At 41.6% G+C, this 26461-nt stretch overlaps 1 protein-coding gene across 2 annotated transcripts in view; it reads right to left on the bottom strand.

Moving 5' to 3' along the window:
- NBAS (NBAS subunit of NRZ tethering complex) overlaps window positions 1–26461 on the bottom strand; it is a 916216-nt gene that overhangs the window by 152639 nt on the left and 737116 nt on the right. Inside the window, exon 48 of one of the 2 annotated variants that reach the window (XM_068280281.1) lies at window positions 11050–11245. In XM_068280281.1, the coding sequence (XP_068136382.1) occupies window positions 11050–11245 (196 nt within the window). Of the gene's footprint in view, window positions 1–11049; window positions 11246–26461 lie in introns of those variants that run through there. The other variant, XM_068280282.1, reaches the window with a different exon arrangement.

Below are 26461 nucleotides of genomic sequence, written 5' to 3'. Positions count from 1 at the left end.
ACCACCTATGTAGTGTACGCCATCATGTGCCCATGTAAAAGATACTACATAGGAAAAACTGAACGATTAGCCACCCGTTTCCAACAACACGTCAACTCAATCCGTACAGGTATTGGAGCTGGAAGGTTTATAGCCCATATGAGAGACTGCCATGGTGGGAAAACGGGAGGTTTAAAATTTATGGGTCTGAAATCGGTGCCTAATCCACACAGGGGAGGGAATCGGGGACAGATTTTATTGCAGGAGGAAGCACGCTTAATCTCGTTAACAGAAGCCTGTTACTCAATAGGACTTAACGAATGCAATGAATTACATTGCTTTCTAAATGCATATTAATGAGTATCTATTGCTAAAATGTCTATACCTCTGTTTATGGCTTTAACATGTTTTTATGTTTTGTAGTTCATCTACAGGCTGTCTCTTAATCTTTGTTTATTCTCTTGCAGAACCACGCCCCCACTGTCTAATTGAGTATAGCAACCGGTGTTGCTACGAACGCACCCGTAGTCGTCCTCCCTACAGAGCGCCGGATTGGTTTACACTCCTAGTGCGCAGATTGGGTAGGTACGTCGGCCCCAGGAAGTGGGCGGGCTAATTCCCGGAAGCGCACGGAGCTGCAGTAATGGCGGCGCGCACTTGATTATCGGTAGACAGTGGGGAGTGGTGAGGAGTTCTAATATGTATATATTTGACTCTCTTGCTGCATTATCTTTGATACCGTCTGTGGTCTCTGAGGAAGCGGTTGTACCGTGAAATGGCTGCAAGGCCGGTATCTTTGCCTATACTTTACCTGGTATGCCTGTAACGCCTGGTGTGTCACAATACATCTTATGAGCAGAGCTGGTGCACCGTCTTTCTTCATCTACACTACTTCATCACACTGTGGGATGGATTTCACCACAATATTAGCCATACAGAGCCCCCTGATAATCCGTTTGGGATGAAGTTCAATTTTTGGTTACGGTTTCTTTAATTTTATATAGTAAAGAATTCTGTTCCTGGCTTTTTCCATTTTGGTTCCCTCCCACTGAAACCAATACTGATCACTGAAACCAATCCTGATGTAATTTCCTCCCTTACACTTTTTTTTTCTTCTACTAGAATCTGCTTGGTCATAGTTAGCTTGCTTTGTAAACATGTGAGCACAGCAAGATCAGATTTCAGCCTCAAGTCACACTAAACCGCACTAATCCAATCAGTGAGGAGCAGGAATGTGGGAGGGGTGATCACAAGCTCCCTTCTCGTCGGAAAAGTACCAAATAGAGCCAGGCTGAGAGATGAGTTTTATTACAGCAGAAACATTTCTGATTTTATTGGTAGTGATTGCAATGCAGGGTCAGATTGCAGGCTGCATAATAAACACAGAGCAGTGGGTAAATGCAATTTGATTTTGTGACTGACAATCCCTCTTTAATTCTGCTAAGAAGTTATTATGAAAACGCGGAGAGTAGTGGCGCTGGGGCACCTGGATGTATGACTTTATTTTTACAGGCGGCAGATTTTTAATTTTGCACAAGCTGGACTGTTTCCCGGCAACACATTGATTTGTAGACCGCTTCTTAAAACACCCGCAGTGTAATTAAATATTAAGCCCCACTTTGATTTATGCTCTAAGAGGATTACTTGACAAACTAGGAGTAGCTTTCTCACATCTTCTGCAAAAATGAACTTTTCAATATCATTAAGCCCATCTTCTGCGAGAAATGATTGATAAGCACACGTGTGCTGTCCGTCCGCGCCTCATATTGTTAGGGAAGACTACTCGAGGTTTTGCCAACATGTGGATAGTGCATGAGAGATTGATTATCGCATTTTGCGAGGCTCGTGTGCTGAAAAGGGAAAGTTTAATAGTTTGGGTTAAAGCAGTTCATTTGGGTGAGATGGTTTCTGGTGCTTTTCAGCAGCCACATAGACTGAAATATTAATTGTGGCTATGTAGTGTGAGTGTGCTTCATTTTTTGGCACAAGTATTGGTAAGATGGCGGTAAGCAGCTAAAATGTTCGGCAAATGGCAATGAAGGGTCAGCAAGAGTTCGGCAAGCGGCGCAAGTGTTTGGTAAGGTGATGGGAATGCTAGGCAAGCAATGATGAGTGATTGGTAAGGGTCGGCAGGGTGTTTTGAGATTGGCACAGTCATTGGTAAGAGTTTGGCAAGCAGCATGAGTGTTTGGCAAAGCAGCGGTAAGGTGCACAACTGTTAGGTGTATTGGTGGGCGTGTTGGGCATACCGGTAGGAACGTTAGTGTTCAGAGGCGTATCAGTTGGAGGGTTAGTGTTGGAGACTAGGGGAGTTTATAGAAAAGTATGGTAGGAAATATAGCAGGAAATAGCAGTGATCGAGAAAGAATTGTCACCAAGCTGGCAGAAGAATACCGTAACGATAGGCTACCAATATTCTAGCTATCAACTAACAAAGTCAAAGAGATTTGTCTGGTTATTTGCTGGTGGAAGAAATGAGTAGGGATGGTCAATGAGAGGCAAATAATTCCAAGAGGAGAGACAAGGCAGTCGGTACTATACTTGCAAAACTAGGAGTGCCTCTGGTATCTCTTTGTAGTTACGGCTGCATGCTCTGGGATAAAGTGATCAAAAGTGATGCAATAAAAAGTAGAGGAACAGATGCCCAACACTGCTGCACAGTGAAATCAAGTGTCCCATTTATTTATGATGTATCATGCATAGAAAAAGTAGTTAGACAACTTTAAACATACTGGATTGAGGAGAATGAGTGGTGGGTGAGGGTGGGGGAAGGCTGTTTCGTGCCCTACACAGCTTCTTCTGAGGCGTGTATCGAGGGTTACCAGGAGCAACGTTCACGTTATCCCCATACTGTGCATTGTGCTAATAGGGTAATGCATGCTGCTCCAACTGGCATTATTACCAGTAAAAATTACCACTGCTTCGTGCATCATGTCTCTGCTGAAACGGCTCCAATGCCTTGACTGCAGATAGTAGCCTGGCCTCAAGTGCTTTGTCGGCCCAGTATATGCAGGCCAATGTTTCAAATACATTGCTACCTTAAAGAGGCAGTGTGTAGTGACATGAATGCAGGAAATGATTCAGAATGCCCACTTTTACAGCAATTACCAGTACTTTTCCTGGTTTAAAGCGGTATCATCATCATAAAAATCAAATTTCAACAGCAACTGGTCTGAGTGTATTAAGTGATAAAGATGCTAATCCTGCATTCAAAACTTTTTCTGCTGTTATGATTTGGAGTTATCACATACTTAAGGAGCACTGGCCCTTTAGTAGTCAAAGAATTGCATGCTGGGGGTTCTTTTTATCTATAATGTATTCCTCCTCTTTCCTTTACTTCCTTGCCAGCTGCTTATCTGAAACCTAATCCCCTACTCACTTGTGTTTACAAGCAAGGCTGAGGCGACTCAGCGATTGGAGGAGACAAGAAAAAAAGTAAAGGGCAGAAATGACATCACGAGTTAGCCTTAACTGTGGGCAAAAGACATGGCCCCCATCACTAACAGAATTCTCGTCATTTACTATATAACATTCACTGAAATCAAAACGTGGACAGTATAATACATGTGTTATGTAAGTAGTTCAAGTATTTATCTACTTATATATGTGTTTTTTTCCCTGGCATAGTATGGCTGATCCTACTGCTTTAAGCAACAGAGACATTGCCTATATCTATATATTGCTGTATACTGCTATGTAACCCCGACCTCCCAGTGATGCTAGGCTGTTTGGCTATGCAGAATTCACCTCCCAGAGCATCCTGGGAGACCAGGCATTATTTTTACTAGCTTCGAAATTCTCAGTAAACATACATTCTGCAGAGCTGCACCTGCCAAGGCTAAAGATGTTGCCACAAAATAATATTTAAATGGTGTAAAAAAAAAAAAAAAAAAAAAAAAAAAAAAAAAGCAATTTTATTCATTACATTATTTTCACTACAGTTCTCCTTTAACCATTTAGCAGCCAATGTATTTAGAGGCTTGCCAGTGCTCCAGGCCGATTTATTTTAGCACTTTTTAAAATTATTTTTGGTTACCTTTCCTTGCTACTAGTTAGTACTGCTGTAATGTGTATTTATGGCCACTTGTCACTAGGGGTCAGTGTGAGACAATAATAGAGGACTTCTGCTTTCAGTTTCTGTATCCTTTGCTAGCAGAGAGACATCAAAGCATTTCAAGAATTTACAGCACAACAAGTTCTGCAGACAGAGGTCAAAACAGTGCATGTATCTCGATTGAGATAATTACTTTGAAGCTGCAAATGGGTTAATACTTTGGTTCTAAATAATCTGGCTGCATGCTTGTTCATGTGGGGTTTAAATTTCTGAAGTTCAAAGATCAGAGTGACAATCAAATCAGCAGCAATTTTTCAAAAGGAAACAAAGTTGGCAACCACCATATTCTTCTCACTTCAGGATTGATTTATGCTGCCCTCAGCTGCCCTAGGTCAATCTAATATTCTAAAAAATCATATTTACAAATTTTCCAACTGATCTTCCTTTAAAGAATTCAACGGCCTTTGATCCTCCTGCACCGCCGAGGTCACTCTGTGGTTAAGTGTATTTTCACATTACCGGTCGCGCTGGATAAAAATAAATTGCTTTATTGATGGTGAAATAACGAAAGACAAAGATGTAGCTTCTGCCAGTCTAATGGAATAGAATGACAAATATTTTCTCTAGAGTTCTGGATGAATTTGGGAAATAACGAGAGAGGAACACGGGCAGACAATACTGCCACAAACTCATTCTCAATAATATTTATTTCTACTTATGGTTATTTCTCCGAGGAAGAGAAAAGACCCGGACACCGGTTTCCCATAAAATCATTTTCTCCGCTTTGTGCCATCTAGGTAATTTTGCAGGACACGGAGTACGCTTTATCCAAAGACAAAGAAAAGTATCATTGTCTTCTTTGATCTTAAAGCGGACCCAAACCAAAAAATGTTTTGAATTAAAAATATTTAGTTGCACCACAAAGATAAATAAACACTCCTTCAAGCCTATGAGCATTACAGTGCATGCTTTCCACCCTTCTCTTTTCATAGCTAGGGTTATACTGGGGGCAGCCATTAGCAATTCCTCCATTGGCGGACACCATCTACTCCACCAGTTTGCCGGAAAAATCCCGGCAATTTGAAAGGAAGGGAGGGGTTCCTCCAATAAATGTAAAATATTTTATATTTGTCATCATGCAGCTGAAAAAAGGCTGCTATTTATTATTATAATTTAGAAAATAGATTTTATTTTTGAAATCTTGTATTTTTAATTTAGGTCCACTTTAATTACAGACGGGGCGTAAGAAGCAAAACAAAACTGAACCTTTTTCTGTGTTACAAAAGGTTACCAAAAATTAGTCGATCTATCATAGTCACTAGCAAAATCAGATGTGAGAACAAAGTCTAATAATGCAACTCAATAATACAGCGGGTTCATAATAGCATCAGCTTTTGCCTGATAACAGCAACATTTTGTGTTTCATTAAGCAATATTCTTATCTGTGAGAACTTTGAAATACTGCAATGACAACATGACTAGAGATAAGAATGGGTAAAGCTTTGTACAGTCAGTCAATCAGTGTCACCTTTAATGATCCTTACTTGATTGTAAAGTTGACAGCAGTGCACGAGCACCCAGCAGACACTGAAGAAGGGTGGAGGCGTCCAAAAATAAATATTTCTAAGAGAATACGTTATAAAGACGTAAATAAATACATGCGGTATCTTACCTCTCCAGATGAACCAACCCAGAAAATCAAGAGTTTAGATCAGATAAGGTTTAATTAAGCACAATTGAAAAAGATAACGCGTTTCTTCGGTCTCTGCCTGCTTCCTCAGTTCAATAAAGTGCCCTAGGGAATTCAGTTTTCAGCGTGGGCATCCTTCCCACTAGTGTGGTACCATCCACAGCTAGTAAGGATCCCAGGAGAGTGACCACCCTGTTCCGGCAGGACCTGGAGTACCGAGCGGGGACTGTGTTTTCCCCATAGGTGATATATGGTGGTTGCAGGTTCCATGTGCAGAAACGCTCCCGTCCTCTGTTTGCCGCTGCCACCACCGCTAAATTCCTAGAATGTCCACTCTCCACCCTACTAGTTTTGTCACTGCCCCTGATGAGTCACAAGGCAGTGAAGAAACTAGTAGGGAGGAGACTGGACAAACCAGGAAGTGAGTGGCAAAGGAGGATGGGAGTGTTTCTGCACACGGAACACTGGCGGTAAAGACAGGGTGCGGCACAGCCCAGCCCAGGCAACGTGGGAGAGCCTGTCACAAAACTCTAAGCATTTATGTCATGAAGAGCATGTGAGTGTTTTTAATAATAACGCTTTTAATGATTTTAACTGGATTACGCTATGAGAGGTTTTATACTTTGAGGTATATGACATGCAAGGAATTAAATTGCTAAGGCATCTGGCATGTATGGATTTGTCCTGCTACCTGGCATGCATGGAATAGCCCACTAACACTGGCACCAGGATCCTGAGGCTCCAAGGCTTCCTGGATATGGGCATATCTGACCAGTCTTACAGTGGTCAGAATTATCTGGTGAGTCGGTTTCCTGTAGGGTGCTTTTACTGGTGGAGTATCGTTTGGGATCTGATAGTGAACATATCGGTAGCACAGAGAAAAAGGGCATCAATGGAATCCTGAATATAAATGGACTTGCATACATTAGGATTGTGATGGATGTGTGCTAAACTCGAAGTTATGTTACATTATCCATCTTCATATCTCATTATTGCTCCATGTCCTGTTTCAACAAAATGTTTGCTCTTTGTCTTGTGCATATAGAGTGAGACGCATTCACTTCACGTATGCACTGACGTGCATCTCCAGTTACAGTTCACATATGCATTGATTTGTATTGCCAGTTACAGAGAGAGTCTTATGAAGCTTCCAGTGCTACCGAGATAAAATCAAAGCCTGTTATGAAATGGAATTGTGCATATTAATTGCTGTAGTTAGGGCTGTTTCACAATACACACAATTTTGTGCATCTTGTCATCTGTTTCTGATCGCTTGCTGGACAGTGTACTGGTTAAGGGCTCTGCCTTTGACTCAGGATACCTGGGTTTGAATCTCGACTCTTCCTGTTCAGTAAGCCAGCACCTATTCAGTAAGGGGTCCTTGGGCAAGACTCCCTAACCCTGCTACTGCCTATAGAGCATGTTGTAGTGGCTGCAGCTCTGATGCTTGAGTCTGCCAGGGGATAAGCACAATATAAATGTTATTTGTCTTCTGTGTCTTAGGTTGCTAATCGGAAAGCTTAATCACTTGAGTACTACAGGTGGTGAAACTTTGGGTGAGGAGTGTTTGTTGGGTGCACTGCAGGTGGACTGCAATACACATAAGGCAGTATTACACTATCTGCATCTTTTTTCATTTATATGTATCTATCCTTGGCGTTCCTACACATGAGGAGGAACACAGAAGATTGGGAATCCATACTACTGACTTAGTAACATTCCTTTATGCTGATTCACACATGGTCATCCAGGAGTTCCGGTGAGCATAATCTGTTTTATTGGCTCCACTGGAAGTGCAGATAGAAGAAATGTGAACCGTAAAAGTGTTTTTTTTTTTTTGCTATACAGTACTTCACTCTGTTGGCCTGTTTATTTTTTGTTTGAGGTCTGGTGAAGATGAAACTCTGAAGGTTATTGGTTGCTTCTGCTATTAAACCCACTGATTGTGTAAGACAAAAATACTTAAAGAGGAACTCCAGTGAAAATAATGTTATAAAAAAAAGTGCTTCATTTTTACAATAATTATGTATACATGATTTAGTCAGTGTTTGGCCATTGTAAAAACTTTCCTCGCCCTGATCTACATTCTGACATTTATCACATGGTGACATTTTTACTGCTGGCAGGTGATGTCAGTGAAAGGAGATACTGCTTGCTTTTTTGGCAGTTGGAAACAGCTGTAAACAATGCAATAACTATGGCCCTGACATCATACTGTGGGAGAGGTTTCACCACAATATCAGCCATACAGAGGCCCCTGATGATCCGTTTGTGAAAAATAATAGAATTCTCATGGGAAAGGGGGCATCAGCTACTGATGCTTTCCTTGCATTGAAAGACATCCATGGCTACAATTAGGGTTGCCGCGATTTACCGGTATTACGGTATATCACGGTTTTACAATGCATGATAACTGTACCGTGCACTTTTAGGAAATACCGGTTTAGGCTGCATTTCCGCATCCACCGCTGCGGCATTGTTTTGCTCTCCGTCTCCCTCGGCAAGCTCCCAAAGCTAGTTCACGATTGCGGGAGGCTTGCCGACATGTGTGCAGCAGACTCTGGGTGGTGAAGCGCGTCCTGTGATGACGCGGCTGGAGCGCACACAGAGATCTTTTTCCCCCCGGCAATGTATCTGCTTGTGTTTTTTTTTTTATTGTAGACTGTACCACAAGAGCAGTGGGGGAGACACCAGGCAATTCAAAAATAACTACACTAAATGAGAAAAGGCTACAGCCCGTTCTCCCTCCTGCTCGATGCACGCTGTCTCCTTCCTCCCCCGACTGCAGAGTTGAGCTTAACACTGATAAAGATCAGTGTTTAAAGGAATGGCCAGCGCTCCTCCCCCATGAAAATGAACACTGTCGCCCACCCCGGAGAAGGAGAGAGAGAAAGACACACTGACTGCACGTGTAGGAGTTGAAGCTATGACGGCAGATAAGCAGCGCTGCTGTGGGAGAGGTGCAGTGTTTGAATGCAGCCAGTGTGCATATTTATGGCATGTGTGTGATGTGTCTGCCTGATATATGTGTGTCTGCCTGATGTATATGTGTGTGTGATGTCTGAGTGATGTCTGCCTGATGCATGTATCTGTGTGATGTATGTGTGTGTGTGTGTTTGTTGTCTGCCTGATGTCTGTGTGATGTGTCATGATGAGTCCTCATGCCCACTGCTCCCCCCTGTTCTCCTCTGTCCCCCTACTTTGTAAAGAAATCCTCTGCTGCGGCTCAGCCCAGGACTGCACTTAATACATGTCCGCTCCCCCCATTTGCATTATATTTTTCGGCTCTGGTATCCTTTAAAGGAAACCAGAGATGCAGCATAGTGAAAGTTTTTCTATACATACCTGGGGCTTCCTCCAGCCCCATCATGCGCACAGATCCCTCCCTCGCCGCCATCCTCAGCCTTTTCTATCGCTGGTACTGAGTCCCGTAACTTCAGCCAGGACTCCGTACCAGCGATAGAAAAGGCTGAGGATGGCGGCGTGGCAGGTATCTGTGCTCATGATGGGGCTGGCGGAAGCCCCAGGTATGTATAAAACTTTCACTATGCTTCGTCTCTGGTACACTTTAAGATGTATAGTGAAATGCACCACCAGCATTTTTAAAGTAAAACTGAACTCAAAACGTCCTCCTCTCTGCTTAAAAAGATATGCAACAGCAATTTCTCTTTGTTACAGCTGATACAAATCCTAAAATAAATCTGCACAGTTTCTACTTCCTGATTCATGGAAGCAGACATATTAACCTACTGTGCTTTCCAATGGCCTTATCTGCCCTGTCTGCCATAGGCAGTCATGTGACACGGGAAGAATGACAGCCAACAAAATATCAAATTGCTCTATTGGCAATTTTGGATTGAGATTTACTTTTGGTATTGTTGGTTTTTTTGACATTTAGAAGAGTAAATATTTCAAGCATGACAAGAGATTAAGGGTTTAACAAAGAGTTTGTTCAACTTTGACCTGTTCTCATTTTATAAGGGTAATTGTAATGAGAATAATTGCGTAATACCGTATACCGTGGTATTTTTTTTGACGGTTATCATACCGTGGATTTTCATACCGTTGCAACCCTAGCTACAATTACTAGGTAATGCCCAATGATGTTGATCCAGGGATTTTATCCGATTGCCATCTGGAGTCGGGAAGGAATTTTTCCCTTTTGGGGCTAATTGGACCATGCCTTGTAAGGGTTTTTCACCTTCCTCTGGATCAACAGGGATATGTGAGGGAGCAGGCTGGTGTTGTACTTTGTTTTCTGGTTGAACTCGATGTATGTATGTCTTTTTTCAACCCAAATAACTATGCAACTATGATTGGGATGAAGTTCAATTCTTGGTTACGGTTTCTCTTTAAGACAGTACTGTTGAGCGCTATACCAACATTCTAATAAACTTGAGCAGTGATCACTGTGATTGGCTCATGGTGATCACGAGGTCCGGAGCCGATAAAATCAGCATAAGAGCAGATCGAGCAGGCTGCAGCATCCATAGAGCAACGCGCAGCCATGAATGTGAGAGCTCAGAAATCCGTAAAAAAAAAAAAACCTCAAAAGGTATTTTTTTCCCTGCCCTCTACCACAAGACCTGTGTTTAGCTTATAGTTTTCTTCTAGGTCATATTTCATATCGTAGTTCTGAAGCTTACAGGTAAGTTTGACAAAGTTTGGCTACAATCCATTAAGGGCATATTCACAGTGAGACGTTGCGTTTTAATGCAAGTTAAAGTCGCAACATGTCTGCGTTTAGAGGTAACGCACTGTTAGCAGTAGGGTGCAACAATGCAACATTTTCAACGTGACAATAACTTTGCACTGTGAACGATGCATAGGATTAGCGTTGCAGTTATAAGACTTTATAACAGAGCTCTGCAACATGGCACTGTGAATGCGACCTAAAACATTGGAACTTTTCTAACAAAAAGACCTGTGAAATATTTTTATGGCTTCACATTTATCCAGTGCATATCAAATATCCCCAAGAATCAGATATTAATAGATCCTCTATCAGCTAGTTTCTCTCTGAGTAGAATTTTTCTTTTTTCTTTTTTTTAAAGCAATTTTTAAACAATTTAGTATGCACTGGCTGTATGATAAAATAATAAGATGTCAGGGGAATATCAAATGATGGAAAATAATGAATGAACTACATTTCAAGGCTTGCAACTACAAACTCATCAAAAAGATAAAGTCTGCAAATTACACAATCCTTCGCTGAAGCTACAAAAACAACACAAATAGTTTAAAAATGCTAACAAATGAAATAAGGTATTTGTATACCATACATTCTGAGCATTTTCCACATATGCAAAGTAAAACATCAGAATACCTTTTTATCAGGCCATGATGCCTTCAGCACTGCCTGGGTCCGGAAAAACACCAGCAGCTTGCTGTCTTCATCACTTAGGTTAAAGGCTTGCTCCATAATCTGAAGGACATCTATTCGAGGCTTCACTGGTAAAGTATCATCACCACAAAATGGTCGTAGCCACTCCAAGAGGTTGTCCGAGGAGACCAGCATCTCACTGCAAATTGTAAAAAGAAAAATCACTGAATCAGACAATCTAAAACAAGACTCTGCAGCAGGGGTTTAGTTTGTGTTCTTCACACCTTCATGTATGGTCAATGGAGGCTTCCATGCAAATAATTTGCCCTTTGATGACTCTTTATCTGAGTTTCCGCATCCCAAGGATGGGACACCATGCCACTAAAGCTTAGTGTTCTCCCAAGGCTCTTTCAGACGGTTGCTCAACCCGGCTAGTTTCGGTGAGCACCAGGCTTTTTTCAGTTCACCTATGCTGTAAGCAGAGTTGCGTACAGAAGCACCAGCCCTGCATTCTCTCATCTCATTCATGGTTTGTTACAATAATGGCATCCGCATGAGCACATAGGAAACTAGAGCTAATGCCCCTGATGAGACATTCTGTTGAAACTAGTAGGGCGGAAGTAAAGTGGATTTAAGATGGTGGAGAGCTGTGGAAGTTTTGGAGGAGGTGCCAGGTGACCAACATTGAGGGGGAGAGCCCTGAAAACTCTACTGTATGCTTGATTACAAAGTTTTTAATACGTGAGTGGCCATTTTTAACATTTAATAAAATTGTGAATGGTTTTACGCTATGGAGAGATTTTTTTTTTATCTTTGAGGTGTTATGTGCTGAATTAACTGTGAACGATAGCTACGCATCATGAGATCGTGACAGGCAAAGGGTGGCCTTCAATGACCCTACAGGCGCTCCTTGACCCAATCTCACAGAGGGTCTACTAATAAGGGTGAATGTCCCCTTCTAGGAGTTGGTGGTGGTGCTCACTTGATTGAAGAAAAACCCACGGGTGTCAAGAATTGTCTCAAGATACAATGAAAATAGAAGTTTTATGAACTTTTAGTTCTGCAGACTCTTTATCCTATAGTAGCACTGAGCGCTGTATCCATTGTTTTACTTTTTCATGCCATCCAGCTGGAAAAAAAATTCTGGAGAGAACACAGAATGCTGCACACAATGAAGACGAATGTCTGACTTTTGAAGTCTTTAAATTCAACAGCTATGCCTTTTAAGGTGAACTTTATAGGTATATACAGATAAGTCACCCCTTGTGCACTAGTTGCCTGAGAAGATAAATGGATCCCTCCTCAGCATGTGAGAAGTGAGGCAGTGTCGAGGAAAGAGGCAATTTCTGCATTATCTCAGGATTTGCTGGGATCTAGCTCTTTGAATTATATGAAGAAATGAGAGTGAGATGGGGACTGCATATTCAGAGAAACATTGGAGTATCATCTTTGATCAGGTTAAGCATTCCCCTCCCACCTCATGTTTGAGAGAAACAACCATTAAACTTTTGCTTTGTTGGTATACTGTAGACTCTTCAAGAAAAAAATAAGAAAAAAAATCCTCACATAGGAACAGTAGTATACCAATACAAGTCAGGTGGTTAATTACCACTCATTACTGGCTTAACTGTAAATAACTTTTGGGTATACAACCTAGTTACTGAACTAGATGTAAGGAAAAAAAGGAAGGTGGAACTAGACCTCAAATTGTTCAAAAAAAATCTAAAGCTTTATTCATAAACAGCCCTCAACAGGACACATCAAAAACATACAAAACATAAAAATGTTTTTTTTTTATCAACAGACAGGAATGGCCCTGACTCTTCCCTGTCTACCTCCCCCCCCCCCCCCCCCCCTTTTGTTTTAGCAGATGTGGGGCTGTTGCATCTTTTTCTTATATTTTCTCGGGATTCCCTTATGCCAAAACTTTTTGGTCCTCTATTTGGAATACATTTAAGTCAATTACCTCTGTGCCTGTATCTTGTTTCCCAGCTCAGACCCTATTATACGCAGCTGCTCCTGATGTTCCTAGAGACTTTTTGCCTAGAGCTCGTTACATTGTTGGGTTGGGCTTTATTCTTAAATGAAAATGTACCTGAGACTTTATCTCACTCTTCATCATTACTGTATGACAATCATTCCTATAAATATCGGTTTACATAAGAGGAAGTCTGCACGTTTTCTGCATGTTTCGTAACAATGATTGTACCATTTTGACTCAGTTTCAATGGACAATGCTCCATATGCAATTAACATTTTTCACCCGAGTTATCTCCTAGGAGATAACTTTCATCTTTTTTAAAAAATAACTTTTCAGCAGTTCACATTTAGAAAAAGTACCCAAAAGTTGGTGAAAAGGTATTATCAAATTTATTTTGAGTATTTTCTTGCTTGCTGATGATTTAAAAGGCATTTTAAGGTAAGGTGTGAAAATATAACCTAGGAGGAAACTCACATGAAAAAGTTAATTGCATATGGACCTTTGTCCTTGCTCTGCATTTGTGCATTCTAATAGTCGTTTTTTTTTTTGTTTGTTTTTTACACAAGCTCGGTTCCCATCTCTGAATTCCGAGCAAATCCCATGCAAAATAATAACATGACAGCAAGGTTAAAAAAAAACAAAAAACGTATGCAGTATTGAAATCAAAGACAGAAGCAAAGTTAGAAAACAAATTCAAAAATCTATGGAGATCCAAGACCATTAATCAGCCTGCAGGTGAAAAAGGGAGTTGCAAAAATGTCAAAGAGGACCTTTTGCTAGTGGAGAGGAGAAGTTCACTGCAGTCCAGGGCTTCCATGTAAAAAGGCGACCAGTAAAAAGGGCGCTGAAGATAGCCTCTAGTAGAATATCTGTAAAATTACCAATATTCTACCAGTTAATTACAATAGTAAAATATCAGTAATTTTTACCGACATTTTATTATGACATAACCCTACTCTCACACAGAACCCTACCCTCTACCGATGTCTAACCCTTAACCTCCACTGCTGGTGCCTAACCCTTAACAAATCACAACCCCCCGGCAGTATTGAGACTTCCTATAGCCATTATTTGGTGAAAAATATTGCGCGTCTTTATTATACTGTGGGCGCCGCAAGAGCAGCTAACATTGTGCTCTATGCAGTGCCCTTATGAACTGCTTGCCATATGCGCCCTTTTTACCTACTTTGACCCCAGGCACATCCTGCCACCAGCAGGTGAAACAAGGCATTGCAAGATTTCTGACATAGCCACTTTTTTTCACTTGTATATTGTTCACTTATGTTGCGCGTCCCTGGGGCTGCAGCTCTTGAGAGCTTTGAGTCCGACCAAAGAAAAACGCTATACAAATGTTCGGATCGGATGGATAGTATACTGGTTAAGGCCTCTGCCTTTGACATGGGAGACCAGGGTTTGAATCCTCCTGCCCAGGGTCAGTACCTATTCAGTAAGGAGTTCAAGTCAAGACTTCCTAACACTGCAGTGTGGCCTGTTTAGTGCGTCCCAGTGGCTGCAGCTCTTGAGTGCTTTGAGTCCAACAGGAGAAAAGCGCTATACAAATGTTCGGATTGGATGTTTCAATAAAAAATTATTTACTATTGTCTCATGTCACATCTTCACTATATTGAGTGGTCATTGGCTTAAAAAGTGCGTCTGCAAACGCCCCCTCCCCACTGCCAGTTCCGGTACCTGCCCAGGAATAGGTAATAAATGTGTCCCAGTATTATAACACAGCTAGATGTGCCACTTACGACCCCCTACCCCCAGGATAGTTGCCAGATAGCGACCTGCCCCCTTGGATAGTACCTCCCCCGCCGCCCCCCGCAGGAGGTGAATGAGTGCCAGTCACCGCTGCCTCCGTAATGCTGCGCTGGAGGGGGTGTGTGAGGTAGATAATTTAGTGAGAGGGTGGATGCTGGGACAATTGCCCCCTTAGCTCATCTGCCGCGGACATCCCTCTTAAACTGTTGCGGAAGTCTATATATGGTTCTGTGCTTCCGCAACCGTACGCAATGGACAGGGCCGGTTCTAGCTACAATGGGGACTTGTGGCAAAAGTAACCTGGATGCCCCTTCTTCCCTAGTATAGTAGTCAGTTATGCCCCTAACGACCCCTCATGCAGCGTTACCGAGGCAATGGTAACGGGACACTCACTTTCTATTTTCTGCACTGCTGCTGCTCTGCACTTCCTGCTCCTCACAACACACACAGGAGCCCAAACAGAGAAACAGGAAGTACAGAACAGCAACACTCCAGAGGAGACAGATGGGACCTGCAACACCTGGAACTCAGAAAAGGTGAGTGTGTGCCTGTCTCCACATGGGGGGAACCTCAGCTACATAATTTAGTGGGGTGATGGGAACACTTGGGGGCCCCTATGGATAATGGTGCCCTGGGGCAATTGCCTCCTTTGCCCATATGGTAGTGCCAGCCCTGGAACACTGCATATTCCGCTGAAGTGTATTTAAGTACAGTTATCCATTTACAGTTCTTATTTGTGTCAGCCATAGAGCTCTTAGTGAGACGGACAGGAAAAAGATGCTGAAACCAAAAATAAACCAAAATCAGATTGTGACCTGGACCAATCAGGAGAAGAGTTTATCCCGTGCCTCAGTTTCCTCATTTTTCTTGAAAGCAGGGAACTCACTTATATTACATTTTTAGTGAAAAGTTTAGATAGTCTGTTACAAGCAGTTTTATAATCCTTTTTCTACATGCATGTCTGCCCAGATATTATTAGCACATAGGTGACAGGTCTGCTTTAATGTAGGACAGTCCCTTTCGTGAGTTTGACGTAAATCGTGTAGCTGGAACATAAAGAGTGGTCTGTGAATTCCGTGATGAAGACCCGCGCGGTATTCTGCGTGTCACCACAGCCTATACTGTATGACAGATGTTACACTTCGGTGGATACAAATGTCTCTGGAGGGAAGGAAGTGGTTCAGCCGGAAACCCATCCAGGCTGTAACAATGAGATGATTGCCCTTTTCTGCATACATCTTCTATCACCTGTCTGACTTACCTGATCAGCCTGAAGGGATATGGCTCTGTGATCTAACAGGAGCCTAGCACTGCTGACAGCTCTTATGTTACAGCTAGCCAAATCCATCCAAAACTGAGATTTCATGTTCAGGGCCGGATTTGTACTTCTTACTGCCCAAGGCCACTATCACCAGCTGCCCCCTGTTGAACAGCTAACGCCCTACCACACACTTTTATTGGTCCCAGTAATCAATGTATTTAACCACCTTGCCGTTTCAATTACGTCAGCAAGGGGGCGGCGCAGCACTTTTTTTTCTCCTTTTTTTTTAAATCATGTAGCTAGCCCCACCCTCTCCGATCGCCTCGAATTGGCCAGGCTGCGCAGGGGTCTGGGGGAGAAGGGGGGGGGGTTCGGCTTGGCGGGTAGCGGCGGCGATCGTGTACTACACGCAGCTAGCAAAGTGCTAGCTGCGTGTAGGAAAAAAATGTGAAAATCCGCCCAGCAGGGCCAGAGCAATCCTCCTGCGCGGCAGGAGGTTAAAGAGACACTGAAGCGAAAAAAAAATGATATAATGATTTATCTGTGTAGTACAGCTACAAAATAAAACATTAGCAGCAGAGACATAAGTCTAATATTGTTTCCAGTACAGGAAGAGTTAAGAAACTCCAGTTGTTATATATGCAAAAGAGCCATTGAGCTCCACAACTTTCAAACTCACAGAGAGCTCTGTCTTCTGAAGCTTGTTATCTCAACTGTCAGTCATTGTATTTTCTTTTTCTCTGCAGAAAAGGGTTCAAAACATCAGTAGGCTGCTCTGTAAAATCATTCAGAATGCTGAGTAGTGTGTAAACTGCAAATATTAGAGATATGATGCAATGTTTTATATCTATCTATCTATCTATCTATCTATCTATATATATATATATATAACTATATAACTAATGTTCTAGTAATTATCCGTACTACGCAACCAATTCATACCATAATTTTTTTTTCGCTTCAGTGTCTCTTTAAATATGGTTATTAACTATGCAATGTTACTGAACGATCGACCTTCCGATTGATTGGATTGAACAGTGTTGATGGTGGCAATTGACTACAAATGACCAATTGTTTTATCAGTCTGTTTTGTGGATCGACTATATCTGAAATGATCAGAATAGTTAATCATTTTTATTCCATTTATGGGCAAAATCGATACTTTCTTCTCTGATAAATTGGAGCTGGTGGAGGGCGGAGTTGGACTCGAAAAGCGATGAGTGACAGCTCAGGTCATAGACAATTAGCTGCCCATGTTTGCTGCTCCTTCACTCCCTGAGTTCCAGACACTTGCCCAACTGCTGCAGTTCACATGCTGGCAGGTTGACTGCATGAGTGTGCCAGCCTGCAGCCCACCCCTTGCTTCCTTGTGCCCTTGGCCATGGCCTATGTGGCCTTGTGTGAAATTCGGCCATGCTCATGTTGTGTGGATGGAACTCGGCTAAATAACCCTCATGCTTCCTCTAAACTGCTTCATCTCATCTCCTTTAGTGACTAAGGATAGTTGGTGAATTGCTAATAAGTTGAGTTGATGCAAATCATACGCAAATGTATGCAGTTTGGAAAAACACCAGTCAAGAGTCGTAACTGCTGCATTTGATTGGTCTATTTCTAAGCTGCAGATATTTGCATAAGGAAGTCCGCAGCACACAAACAAAATGCCAATCATCTTTGTTTATAAAATATTTATACTGGTGGGCAGAAAAGCGGACATGTTTCAGGCTACAACTCAGCCCTTAAAGGGACCCTGAACAGAGGTAAAATAAAAAATCTGGACTTACCTGGGGCTTCCTCCAGCCCCCCATAGCCCGTGAGGTCCCTTGTTGTCCTCTGGGTCCCCTCCGTGGTCCCACTGGCAGCTCCGTAAACCTGGCAACTGCGGCCAAAGTCACGCACCCAACGTAATGGGCGTTTCCCGTGAAAAATATTTTCCATTTCTCTAATTGTGCTTTAGGAACATCTATATGGCTGATATTGTGTTGAAACTCCTCCCACAGTGTGATGTCAGGGCCATGGCCCAGACAGTTTGCTGTCTGTCAACCTCATTGCATTGTGGGAAATAACAGCTGTTTCCAACTGCCAAGCAAGCTGTATTTACTTCTGTGCATAGAACACTCAGTAAGGCTTCTTGCACACTGCACGCGATTCCGATTCAGATTCCGCTTACAACCGATTCAGATTCTGATTTGCAGTTTGCTCCTTGCACACTGCAAATCGGAATCTGAATCGGATGTAAAAACTGATTAAAAAGCGGAATCTGAATCTCTTGCAGTGTGCAAGAGGCCTAAACAAACCTTCCACTGAGATCACCTGACAGGACTAAAGATGTCAACACTGTTTTATTTATTTGTACCTCATGTAAATACCTCTACCTTCGACACAAGCAGTCAACGATTGCACTCTTTCTCTTTATCAGTCCTGGAGTCTTTTACAGCAGTCAGCAGATTTTACACAGACCTTGAAGGCTCAGGCTAGTGCGTTGCGATTCCATTGTGGAAAACGTGAAAACGAATTCAAATGCAGATGCAAATTCGTATACGCATGTAGGCAAATTTTAACGTGCGTTTTCGCATATTTTTCTAACTATTCGATTTTAAAGTGAACCCGAGGTGAAAATAAACTGATGAGATAAACAATTATATTTATCTTACTATTCTTAAAAATGACTGTTTTAGTCATTCCGGGATTGTAGTTTTATATTTAAACATTTAAAACATTTAGAAAGTAGATTGAATGTTTTGTTGTCTATGCTCAGTTGCAGTCTATTAAGTGTCCCTAAATGAAAATACATGAACTATATTGACCCTTTCTCGCTCCCTCTGCTCTCAGAAGTATGTAGAAAAATGTATAGTGCCAGGAAAACTTTTATGGCTGTAATTGGCTTATCAGTGATGTTTACTATATTCCTGACAAGGTACCGACAAAACAAAAGCTGCCACTTCCATCCTTAAAGAGAATCGGTACTCTAAAAATTCTTACTATAAAAAGCATACCATTCTATTCATTATGTTCTCCTGGGTCCCTCTGTGCTGTTTCTGCCACTCCCTGCTGCAATCCTGGCTTGTAATTGCCATTTTTAGGCAGTATTTACAAACAAAAGACATGGCTTCTAACTAGAGTGTGATAGGCTTGAGAGTAGCTCAGTCTCTGACTCATACAGAGCTTGGAGAGGGTGTGTATAGTTTCTGCCAATGACAAGCAGTGCAGCACATTCCAGCCTCAGTCAACAGAAGAGAGATTAGATCATATAACAGAGATAACACAGCCACTGTGCAACTAGAAAAGGCTGCAGTAACACAGACCACATTAGAACAGGCATAGGAACTTATAGGATAAAAGAAATAAGGCTGAACATTTTGTTACAGAGTCTCTTTAAAAATCAACTCTTTCAGGCAGCAAAATAAAACAAGTAAAACACCCTGGTGATGAATATGTTTTGTACTCTACATACATATGTTTGTCTCATCGTGTCACATGTCGCCTCGGGTACACCTTAACCATGTCAGTGCCTGCGTACTATTTCATCAAGTTTTACAAAAAAACGTACAGGAATTTGCATGGAAAATTGGCGAAAATGCATGCGATTTTCCTATTAATTACATTACATGCGAATCGCACATTATGCGTGCGGTGTGTGAATTTTGATGGCTCTGCTGTGCAGAATTTTTCTGCACAGCTCTGCACCCAGATTTTTTTTTTTTGTAGTGAAAGCAGGCCTATTGACGTGAATTGTACATGTGAATCTGCGTGCAGAAAATGCATGCGAATTCGCGCTAGTGGAAACGGCAGACTTTATTGTCTTCAATCAGAAATACAAGGTATGATAAATTTCAGAATATAAATCAGGTTGAGGAAATATTTTACGATGGACAAACATTAACCACTTTGAAACCCTTGCTACGCTTATCTACTCCCCACAGAACTTCACCTGGAGCTCAGGGGAGTAGATAGGCGTACTTGTGGTTAACAGTGTGCTGTATGCTCAATAAGCTATCTGATTATGTATATAGGGTATCATTTTAACCGTGACAAGTGAGAGAATAGATTTTGTGTTGTTTGACAACTGAGGGCTAAGTCATGTGATTTTTTTTTTACTGGAAAACTGAATGAAAAGCAATAAAACTGTTATTTTCATATACTCTGTACCCCCAAATAAAAAACCTAAAGTGACAGCATTGAGAATACATAAATAGTTACCCTAGGGACTTAGCTTTTAAAATATGTATGCCATGAGAGTGTATTACAGTTAATCATGAAGATAAGGGCTTTTAATTACTGATAGAGTACAATGAGAAAACAAAAAACACAAATCAGAAACGAATATATTATCGCCATACATTGTACTAGGAACATTATTTAAATGTTGAGATAACCAGGACAAATTAGCAAATACAATGTGTGGATTTTACCTATGGTAACGTTGTTTATTTGAAAACTATAGTGGATGGAAATGGAGAAATAGTGTATTTTTACTTTTTTTTCTTATTTTTCCCTTTAAAATGCACAGATAATAACATAATTACTAAAAGCAAATATCCCCCTCACAAAAGCATAATTTGTGGCAAAAAAACAAGATATAGATCATTTACATCTGATGAGTAGCAATAAATGTATTGGTGAATGAATGGGAGGAGCGCTGAAATGTAAAAAATCGCTCTGGGTTTTAAGCAAAAAACCCTGTGGTGCTGAAGTTTTAAGTGAATAATTTTTAAATGAATATTGTAAAAAACAAAAACTTCACTACAGTTCCAGTTTTTTTTTTTAACTGAATGTAAATTAAAATTGCTTATATTTTACAATATTAATCTATAACTTATTTAGCCAGTGTTTGCCCATTGTAAAATCTTCCCTTCTGCTTACAAAAAATCTTCTCCTTTAATGACATTCTTAAATTTATAACAGGCGGCGACACCTTTACTGGTAGCAGGTGAATCGCTACAAAATGTTTGTTGCTTGTTCCCGAAGTGAGCAGAAACAACACCTGGTCTCCCAGCAAGCTCTGGGGCAGAACATCACTGGGAGGGCGTGGTTATGTACCATTATACAGCAATCTATAGATATAAAAAGTGTTTCTGGTGCTAAAACCAGGATATTAGAATACAAAATTGGGTAGCCTGAATAATGCATTACATTCTATGACATGTCGTTGCGGTGCGTGTTTAAAGTCAGTTTCAATTTACAAAAACACTGCATATTTCCACTGAGTACAGATTCTGCCTGACATGATGAAGGCCTGGTTCACTTTAATCTGACAGATGCGTTGCTATGCGCGAGTGACTCCCCCCTCTGGCTGTGCAGAGAAGCACCGGCGTGAATACAGATCACAGGACACGGTATAATGCCTAGGATGGCTCACAGACCTGCCTAGGTATGCTCTGGGAGGACCCGTGGCAAACAAGGATGTTATTCAAATGCCATATTATCATAATTCGATTTAATCTTGCAGGATGATACATTTATGTAGCCTACAGACAGATCCGCCAGAAAGTAATATCCCTATATTTAACATAATGTGACATATGGGGAAATAAAAGCACTCAAGCGGTGATAGATCTCGCAGACATCATTAATTCATGACGCCCTTCCAAGGAATAACCAGGTTATTCTTCCCCATTATATGGCCGGAAGAGTGACCTTTCCCAGAGACAGAGGAGATCTGAATCTCTGCATTCATAATCTGCCCCATAATTCTTCCCACAGTATTACACTAATCCACTAAGTAGTAACACGATTGTCACTGTCACCGCATAACGCGCGCCAAATGTTCTGCTGCCGCTCCCCGAATGTAAAGTGTGGCTGCTGGAATGTAATGGAATTCAGGAGAGGGCTGAGGAGCTGTAAACACAAGAGTGATCCAGTGGATATGCTGTAAGTCAGGTGATGACTCTTCCCATTTCACCACATTCATTTCAAATGGACTGAAATAGCTGAAATGTTGTCCACTTCAGGACAACAGCAATTTTCACATATCAGCACTGCTCCCATTTATTCATCAATAACTTGATTACTACTAATCACACCTAAATTATCTACAGTATATACTGTTTTTTTTTCAGGACAAATTAGGCTTTTAGGGCTGGTGCACATCGAGCGGCATTTTAGCGTTTCTGCAGCCGCTTGCGGCTGCGGATCTGCTTGGTCAATGTATCTCAATGGGCTGGTGCACACCAGAGCGGGAGGCGTTTTGCAGAAACGAAAAATGCCGGGGTGAAGCATTTTTTGGATTGCGGATGCGTTTCTGCCTCAATGTAAAGTATAGGAAAAACGCAAACCGCTCTGAAAAACGCCTGTTCAGAGCGGTTTTGCCCGCGTTTTTGTTACAGAAGCTGTTCAGTAACAGCTTTACTGTAACAATACATGAAATCTACTACACCAAAACCGCTACACAAAACCGCAAAACGCTAGCTGAAACGCTACAGAAAAATAAGAAAAAGCGTTTCAAAATCTGCTAGCATTTTGCGGATCTGCTAGCGGGTTTTGGTGTACACCGGGCCTTAGTGTGTGAAAATTTTGTTTAGTGATTACCTTATTTTCGGGAAAATAAGGTAACAAATAGAGAAAAAAAAAAACACAATTTCTCCATTTGCATCCAATATAGCTTACAATAAACAGTGCTAAGTATAAGTTAAACCCAACAAATTTTATTTGCTCATCCATCCTGGTTATTACAACATTTTTTTGCTTTCTCATTGTATACTATTGATGATTATGAGACCTTATATGCACAAATAATAGTAATATACCCTCATGGCATACATATTTAAAAAGCCAAGTTCCTAAGGTACAATACATGTTTTTTTATCATATATTCTGTCACTTTGTTTTCATTTTACAAGTCTTTTATTTTGGTACAAAATATGCAAACATTTTATTGATTTTGATTCAGTTTGTGACTAAAAAGAATATACAAGACATGGGCCTCAACCCTAAAACTTCATTCTACAACTTATCAGGGTTAAAATGCTACCACAATCTAAAACAAAGAAAAAGCACTCTATGGTGCATTACCAAATACACATTTATTGACACAATGAAAGTTCCTACTTACAAGATTAGAAGAAGTAATGGTGTATATCAAAGCCAGGATGCGTTTCCCATTTGACTGCTCGTGAGAAACTGCCAGGCTGTGGCCAGCAGTGTGGCGTCCGATGGTGGGGAAGGCTCACTCACAGGAGGGAGCATGTCCAGGTCAACGATGTGCCTCTAGCGTGATGACGCGTTTCGGCAATCACTGCCTTCGTCAGATCACCTTGTAAAATGTTACCACATATGTCTCTTGTAGTTTTGCTAAGACTTTCCCAAGTTTGATCATAGTTTTGAAAATTACTTTTTTATTTTGGATTGAGTTTGCCCCTACTCATTTTTTATGTGACATGCGCCCAAGCTGTAAGACACACCAAAATGTATTCAACTCTTTACGGTTAAAACGATACCACATTTAGCAACAAAATGGTGGTGCAATCTCATCAACTACACTAGAGAAATATATTCGTCCAGTTAGGCTTAAGTGGTTAAAGGACCATGATCGCGAAAAAATGTACACCTCAAAAAATGCACATTTATCATTTGTTCCAAAGTAAACTGCACTATACATGTATTGTTTTCCTTTGTTGCTGTCACTTAAAATAGGTTGTAAAAAATTTGACAGATCTGACAGGTTTCGGACCAGTCCATCTCCTCGTAGGGGATTCCTAAAGTGGACCTTGACTCTTGAACACAACACAGGGAAAACAGAGAGAAATGCACCCCCTGTGTTTTTAGAGAGAAGAGCCTGTCTATTCCCACCTTATCTTCAAGTAATCACAAGTCTAATTTAATCTCTCAGCTGTGTCAGCACAGAAATTCAGCAGTCTTGGCAGGCCCAGCTAACATGTAAACGTAGGATGTCAACTCTTTGTCTGCTTCCATGAAAGCAGGAAGTAGACACACTGCAGATTTATTGCAGGAGTTCTGTAAGCTGTAGTTAAGAAATTATAACACCACTAAAAAAAGGAAAGTCATATAGCGGAACACCCAACTAAAAAATACTACCGTGTGTACTTCTACAGATATCCACTGTTTAAAGTATGCACCATGCCAACAAATGCAAACAATTATAAAAACAGAAGGAAAATTGTCTCTTGGGTGCATACAAAAAACTTTTATTACATCAAAACTATAAATATAAATAGCAACACACAAATATATATCACATATACAAAAATTCTAAAATCGAACCACCTCATCTATCAAAAGACACCCCAAGGAGGCTGCAGTCCTCCCAACAAGTCCTGGACTTTTTTGGAGGACTGCAGCCTCCTTGGGGTGTCTTTTGATAGACGAGGCGGTTCGATTTTTGAATGTTTGTATATGTGATATATATTTGTGTGTTGCTATTTAGATTTATAGTTTTGATATAATAAAAGTTTTTTTGTATGCACCCAAGAGACAATTTTCCTTCTGTTTTTATAATTGCAGCAAATAAATGTTATTTCTTTAAAGTTGTTATGCTGTTGCTTATCTTTTAGAGCAGAGAGGCAGTTCTGAGTTCAGGTCTCTTTAAGCCTGATACACACATCCAATTTTGATTGGCCGATAATTGGCCAATTCTACAATTTCCATGTAATATAAGGGTTAACATTGTTTTAATGCTATGAACAGATTGGGTGGGTAAGCTCTCACAGTACATGAAAGAGTGGAAGAGTTACACCGGCCACTCATAAATGGATGTGTGTACACACTGTTACGGTCTACTCTATTTTCTAAAGCAATTCCTGAATGGCAGTTGCTCGGTCCAACTACCAAAATAGAGTGCAAGCAAGTAGGGAAGCTGGCTGACATCGGGAGAGCTTTTGTAAAGATTAAAGGAAGTACTGAGAATCCTCCATGAGGAGACGGACTAGTCCAAAAAACTACCAGATCTGTCAGATTTTTACTGTAAGCAAAAGCAACATAGGCGAAAAAGTAATTCATAGTGCATTTTGCCCTGGGACAAATTAACTTCTAAAGGCTCTTTCACATCAGACAACGCGAACGGGAGCCGTTCTCCTGTACGCGTTGTCTGCCTGTGGCGTGTCGTCGGGTATCTGCGGTGCGACGCAATCAGCGGCGGTAGCTGGTAATTAAACCCGACGGAAAACGCCGGCTCGCGGGTGCTTTGAAGGAAAAACTGCGCTTGGGTGCGTCGGAACCGCAACGCATCGAAACGCAGCGTCGAGTGTGAAAGGTAAAATGAAAGTCTATGGACTTTCATCTTACCTTGGTTAACGCAAACGGCTGCCCTAATGTGAAAGAGCCCTTATACACTGTATGTGCATCTAAAATGTTACAATCACTCGTGATAGTGAACCTTTAAAGTACACCTGTAACAAAACAAAAAGGCCCCTAAGGAGGCTTCCCCCCTGTCTTCTGTAGCCTCCGGGATCCAGTATTGGCTCCCCCTAAAAGCACTGTGCAGGAGCATGCAGCAATAATTACCTTTAAGGGCTCCAGCTCCAGCGCAGTAGCAGCTCTCTGATGGGCTCTGGTGGAAATGGCCGAGCCCGATCTGGGCCGCTCTACTGCAGAGGCGCGAGACGCCTGCACAGCAGAGCAGACCCAATCAGGCTTGGCTATTTCCACCTAAGCCAGATGGGAAAGTTGCTACTGCAGGATAGAGGAGAGAAAATGGAGTCGGCACTACAATGGATCTGCGTCCGTTTTTTTTTCTTGAGGACTTGCAGGGCCGCGGCATGTGATACTGAGATTGCACAGTCAGCGTGCTCAGGCTGGAATGGCAGGCATCAATGGAGTACAAAGAGAGGTGCAGAGTCGGCACTGCTGCATGATGTGCATTTATTTTCAGATTGTGGATACATCACATGGTGTGCAGTAAAAAAAAGAGTTAGACATACCGTGCAAAAGTCTCTAAGCTGTGAGCTGGTGGTGGGCGCTGGGTGCAGGATGAGCCTGACGGCCGTTTCGCGCTATCTAAGCGCTTCTACGGAGGCTGCACATCATGCAGCAGTGCCGACTCTGCACCTCTCTTTGTACTCCAAAGTTGCTACTGCGCCTGCGCTGGAGCCCTAAAGGTAATTATTGCTGCACTCTGCTGCACCAGGACAGGGGACGACGAGCGAAGCCACATAGGGATCCAGAGACTTCCCCCTTCCAAGGTAAGTACACTCAGGGGCTGTTTTTTTTTTCTTCCGTTACAGATTGCCTTTAAAAAAAAAGAGCAAAGGGGCTGGAAAATGCGCCAGGTAAGTATATATCCTTTTATCACTCCTCCCCCTATCTCAGGTTTACTTTACTTTATGAAATTGTAATATGCCTAATATACAATAATAACTCACGGGTCCTATTTATTTGGCTCTTTGTGGAATATTTTTAAACTGCTCATTTATTAATCTTGGAAAACAATTACCATATTTCCACGACACTCTGCTGTGAGA

This window comes from Hyperolius riggenbachi, chromosome 4 (genome assembly GCF_040937935.1).
Source record: "Hyperolius riggenbachi isolate aHypRig1 chromosome 4, aHypRig1.pri, whole genome shotgun sequence".
Classification (NCBI taxonomy): domain Eukaryota; kingdom Metazoa; phylum Chordata; class Amphibia; order Anura; family Hyperoliidae; genus Hyperolius; species Hyperolius riggenbachi.
The sequence above is the reverse complement of the archived record's forward strand: the minus strand, read 5'-3'. Positions and strand labels throughout refer to the sequence as shown.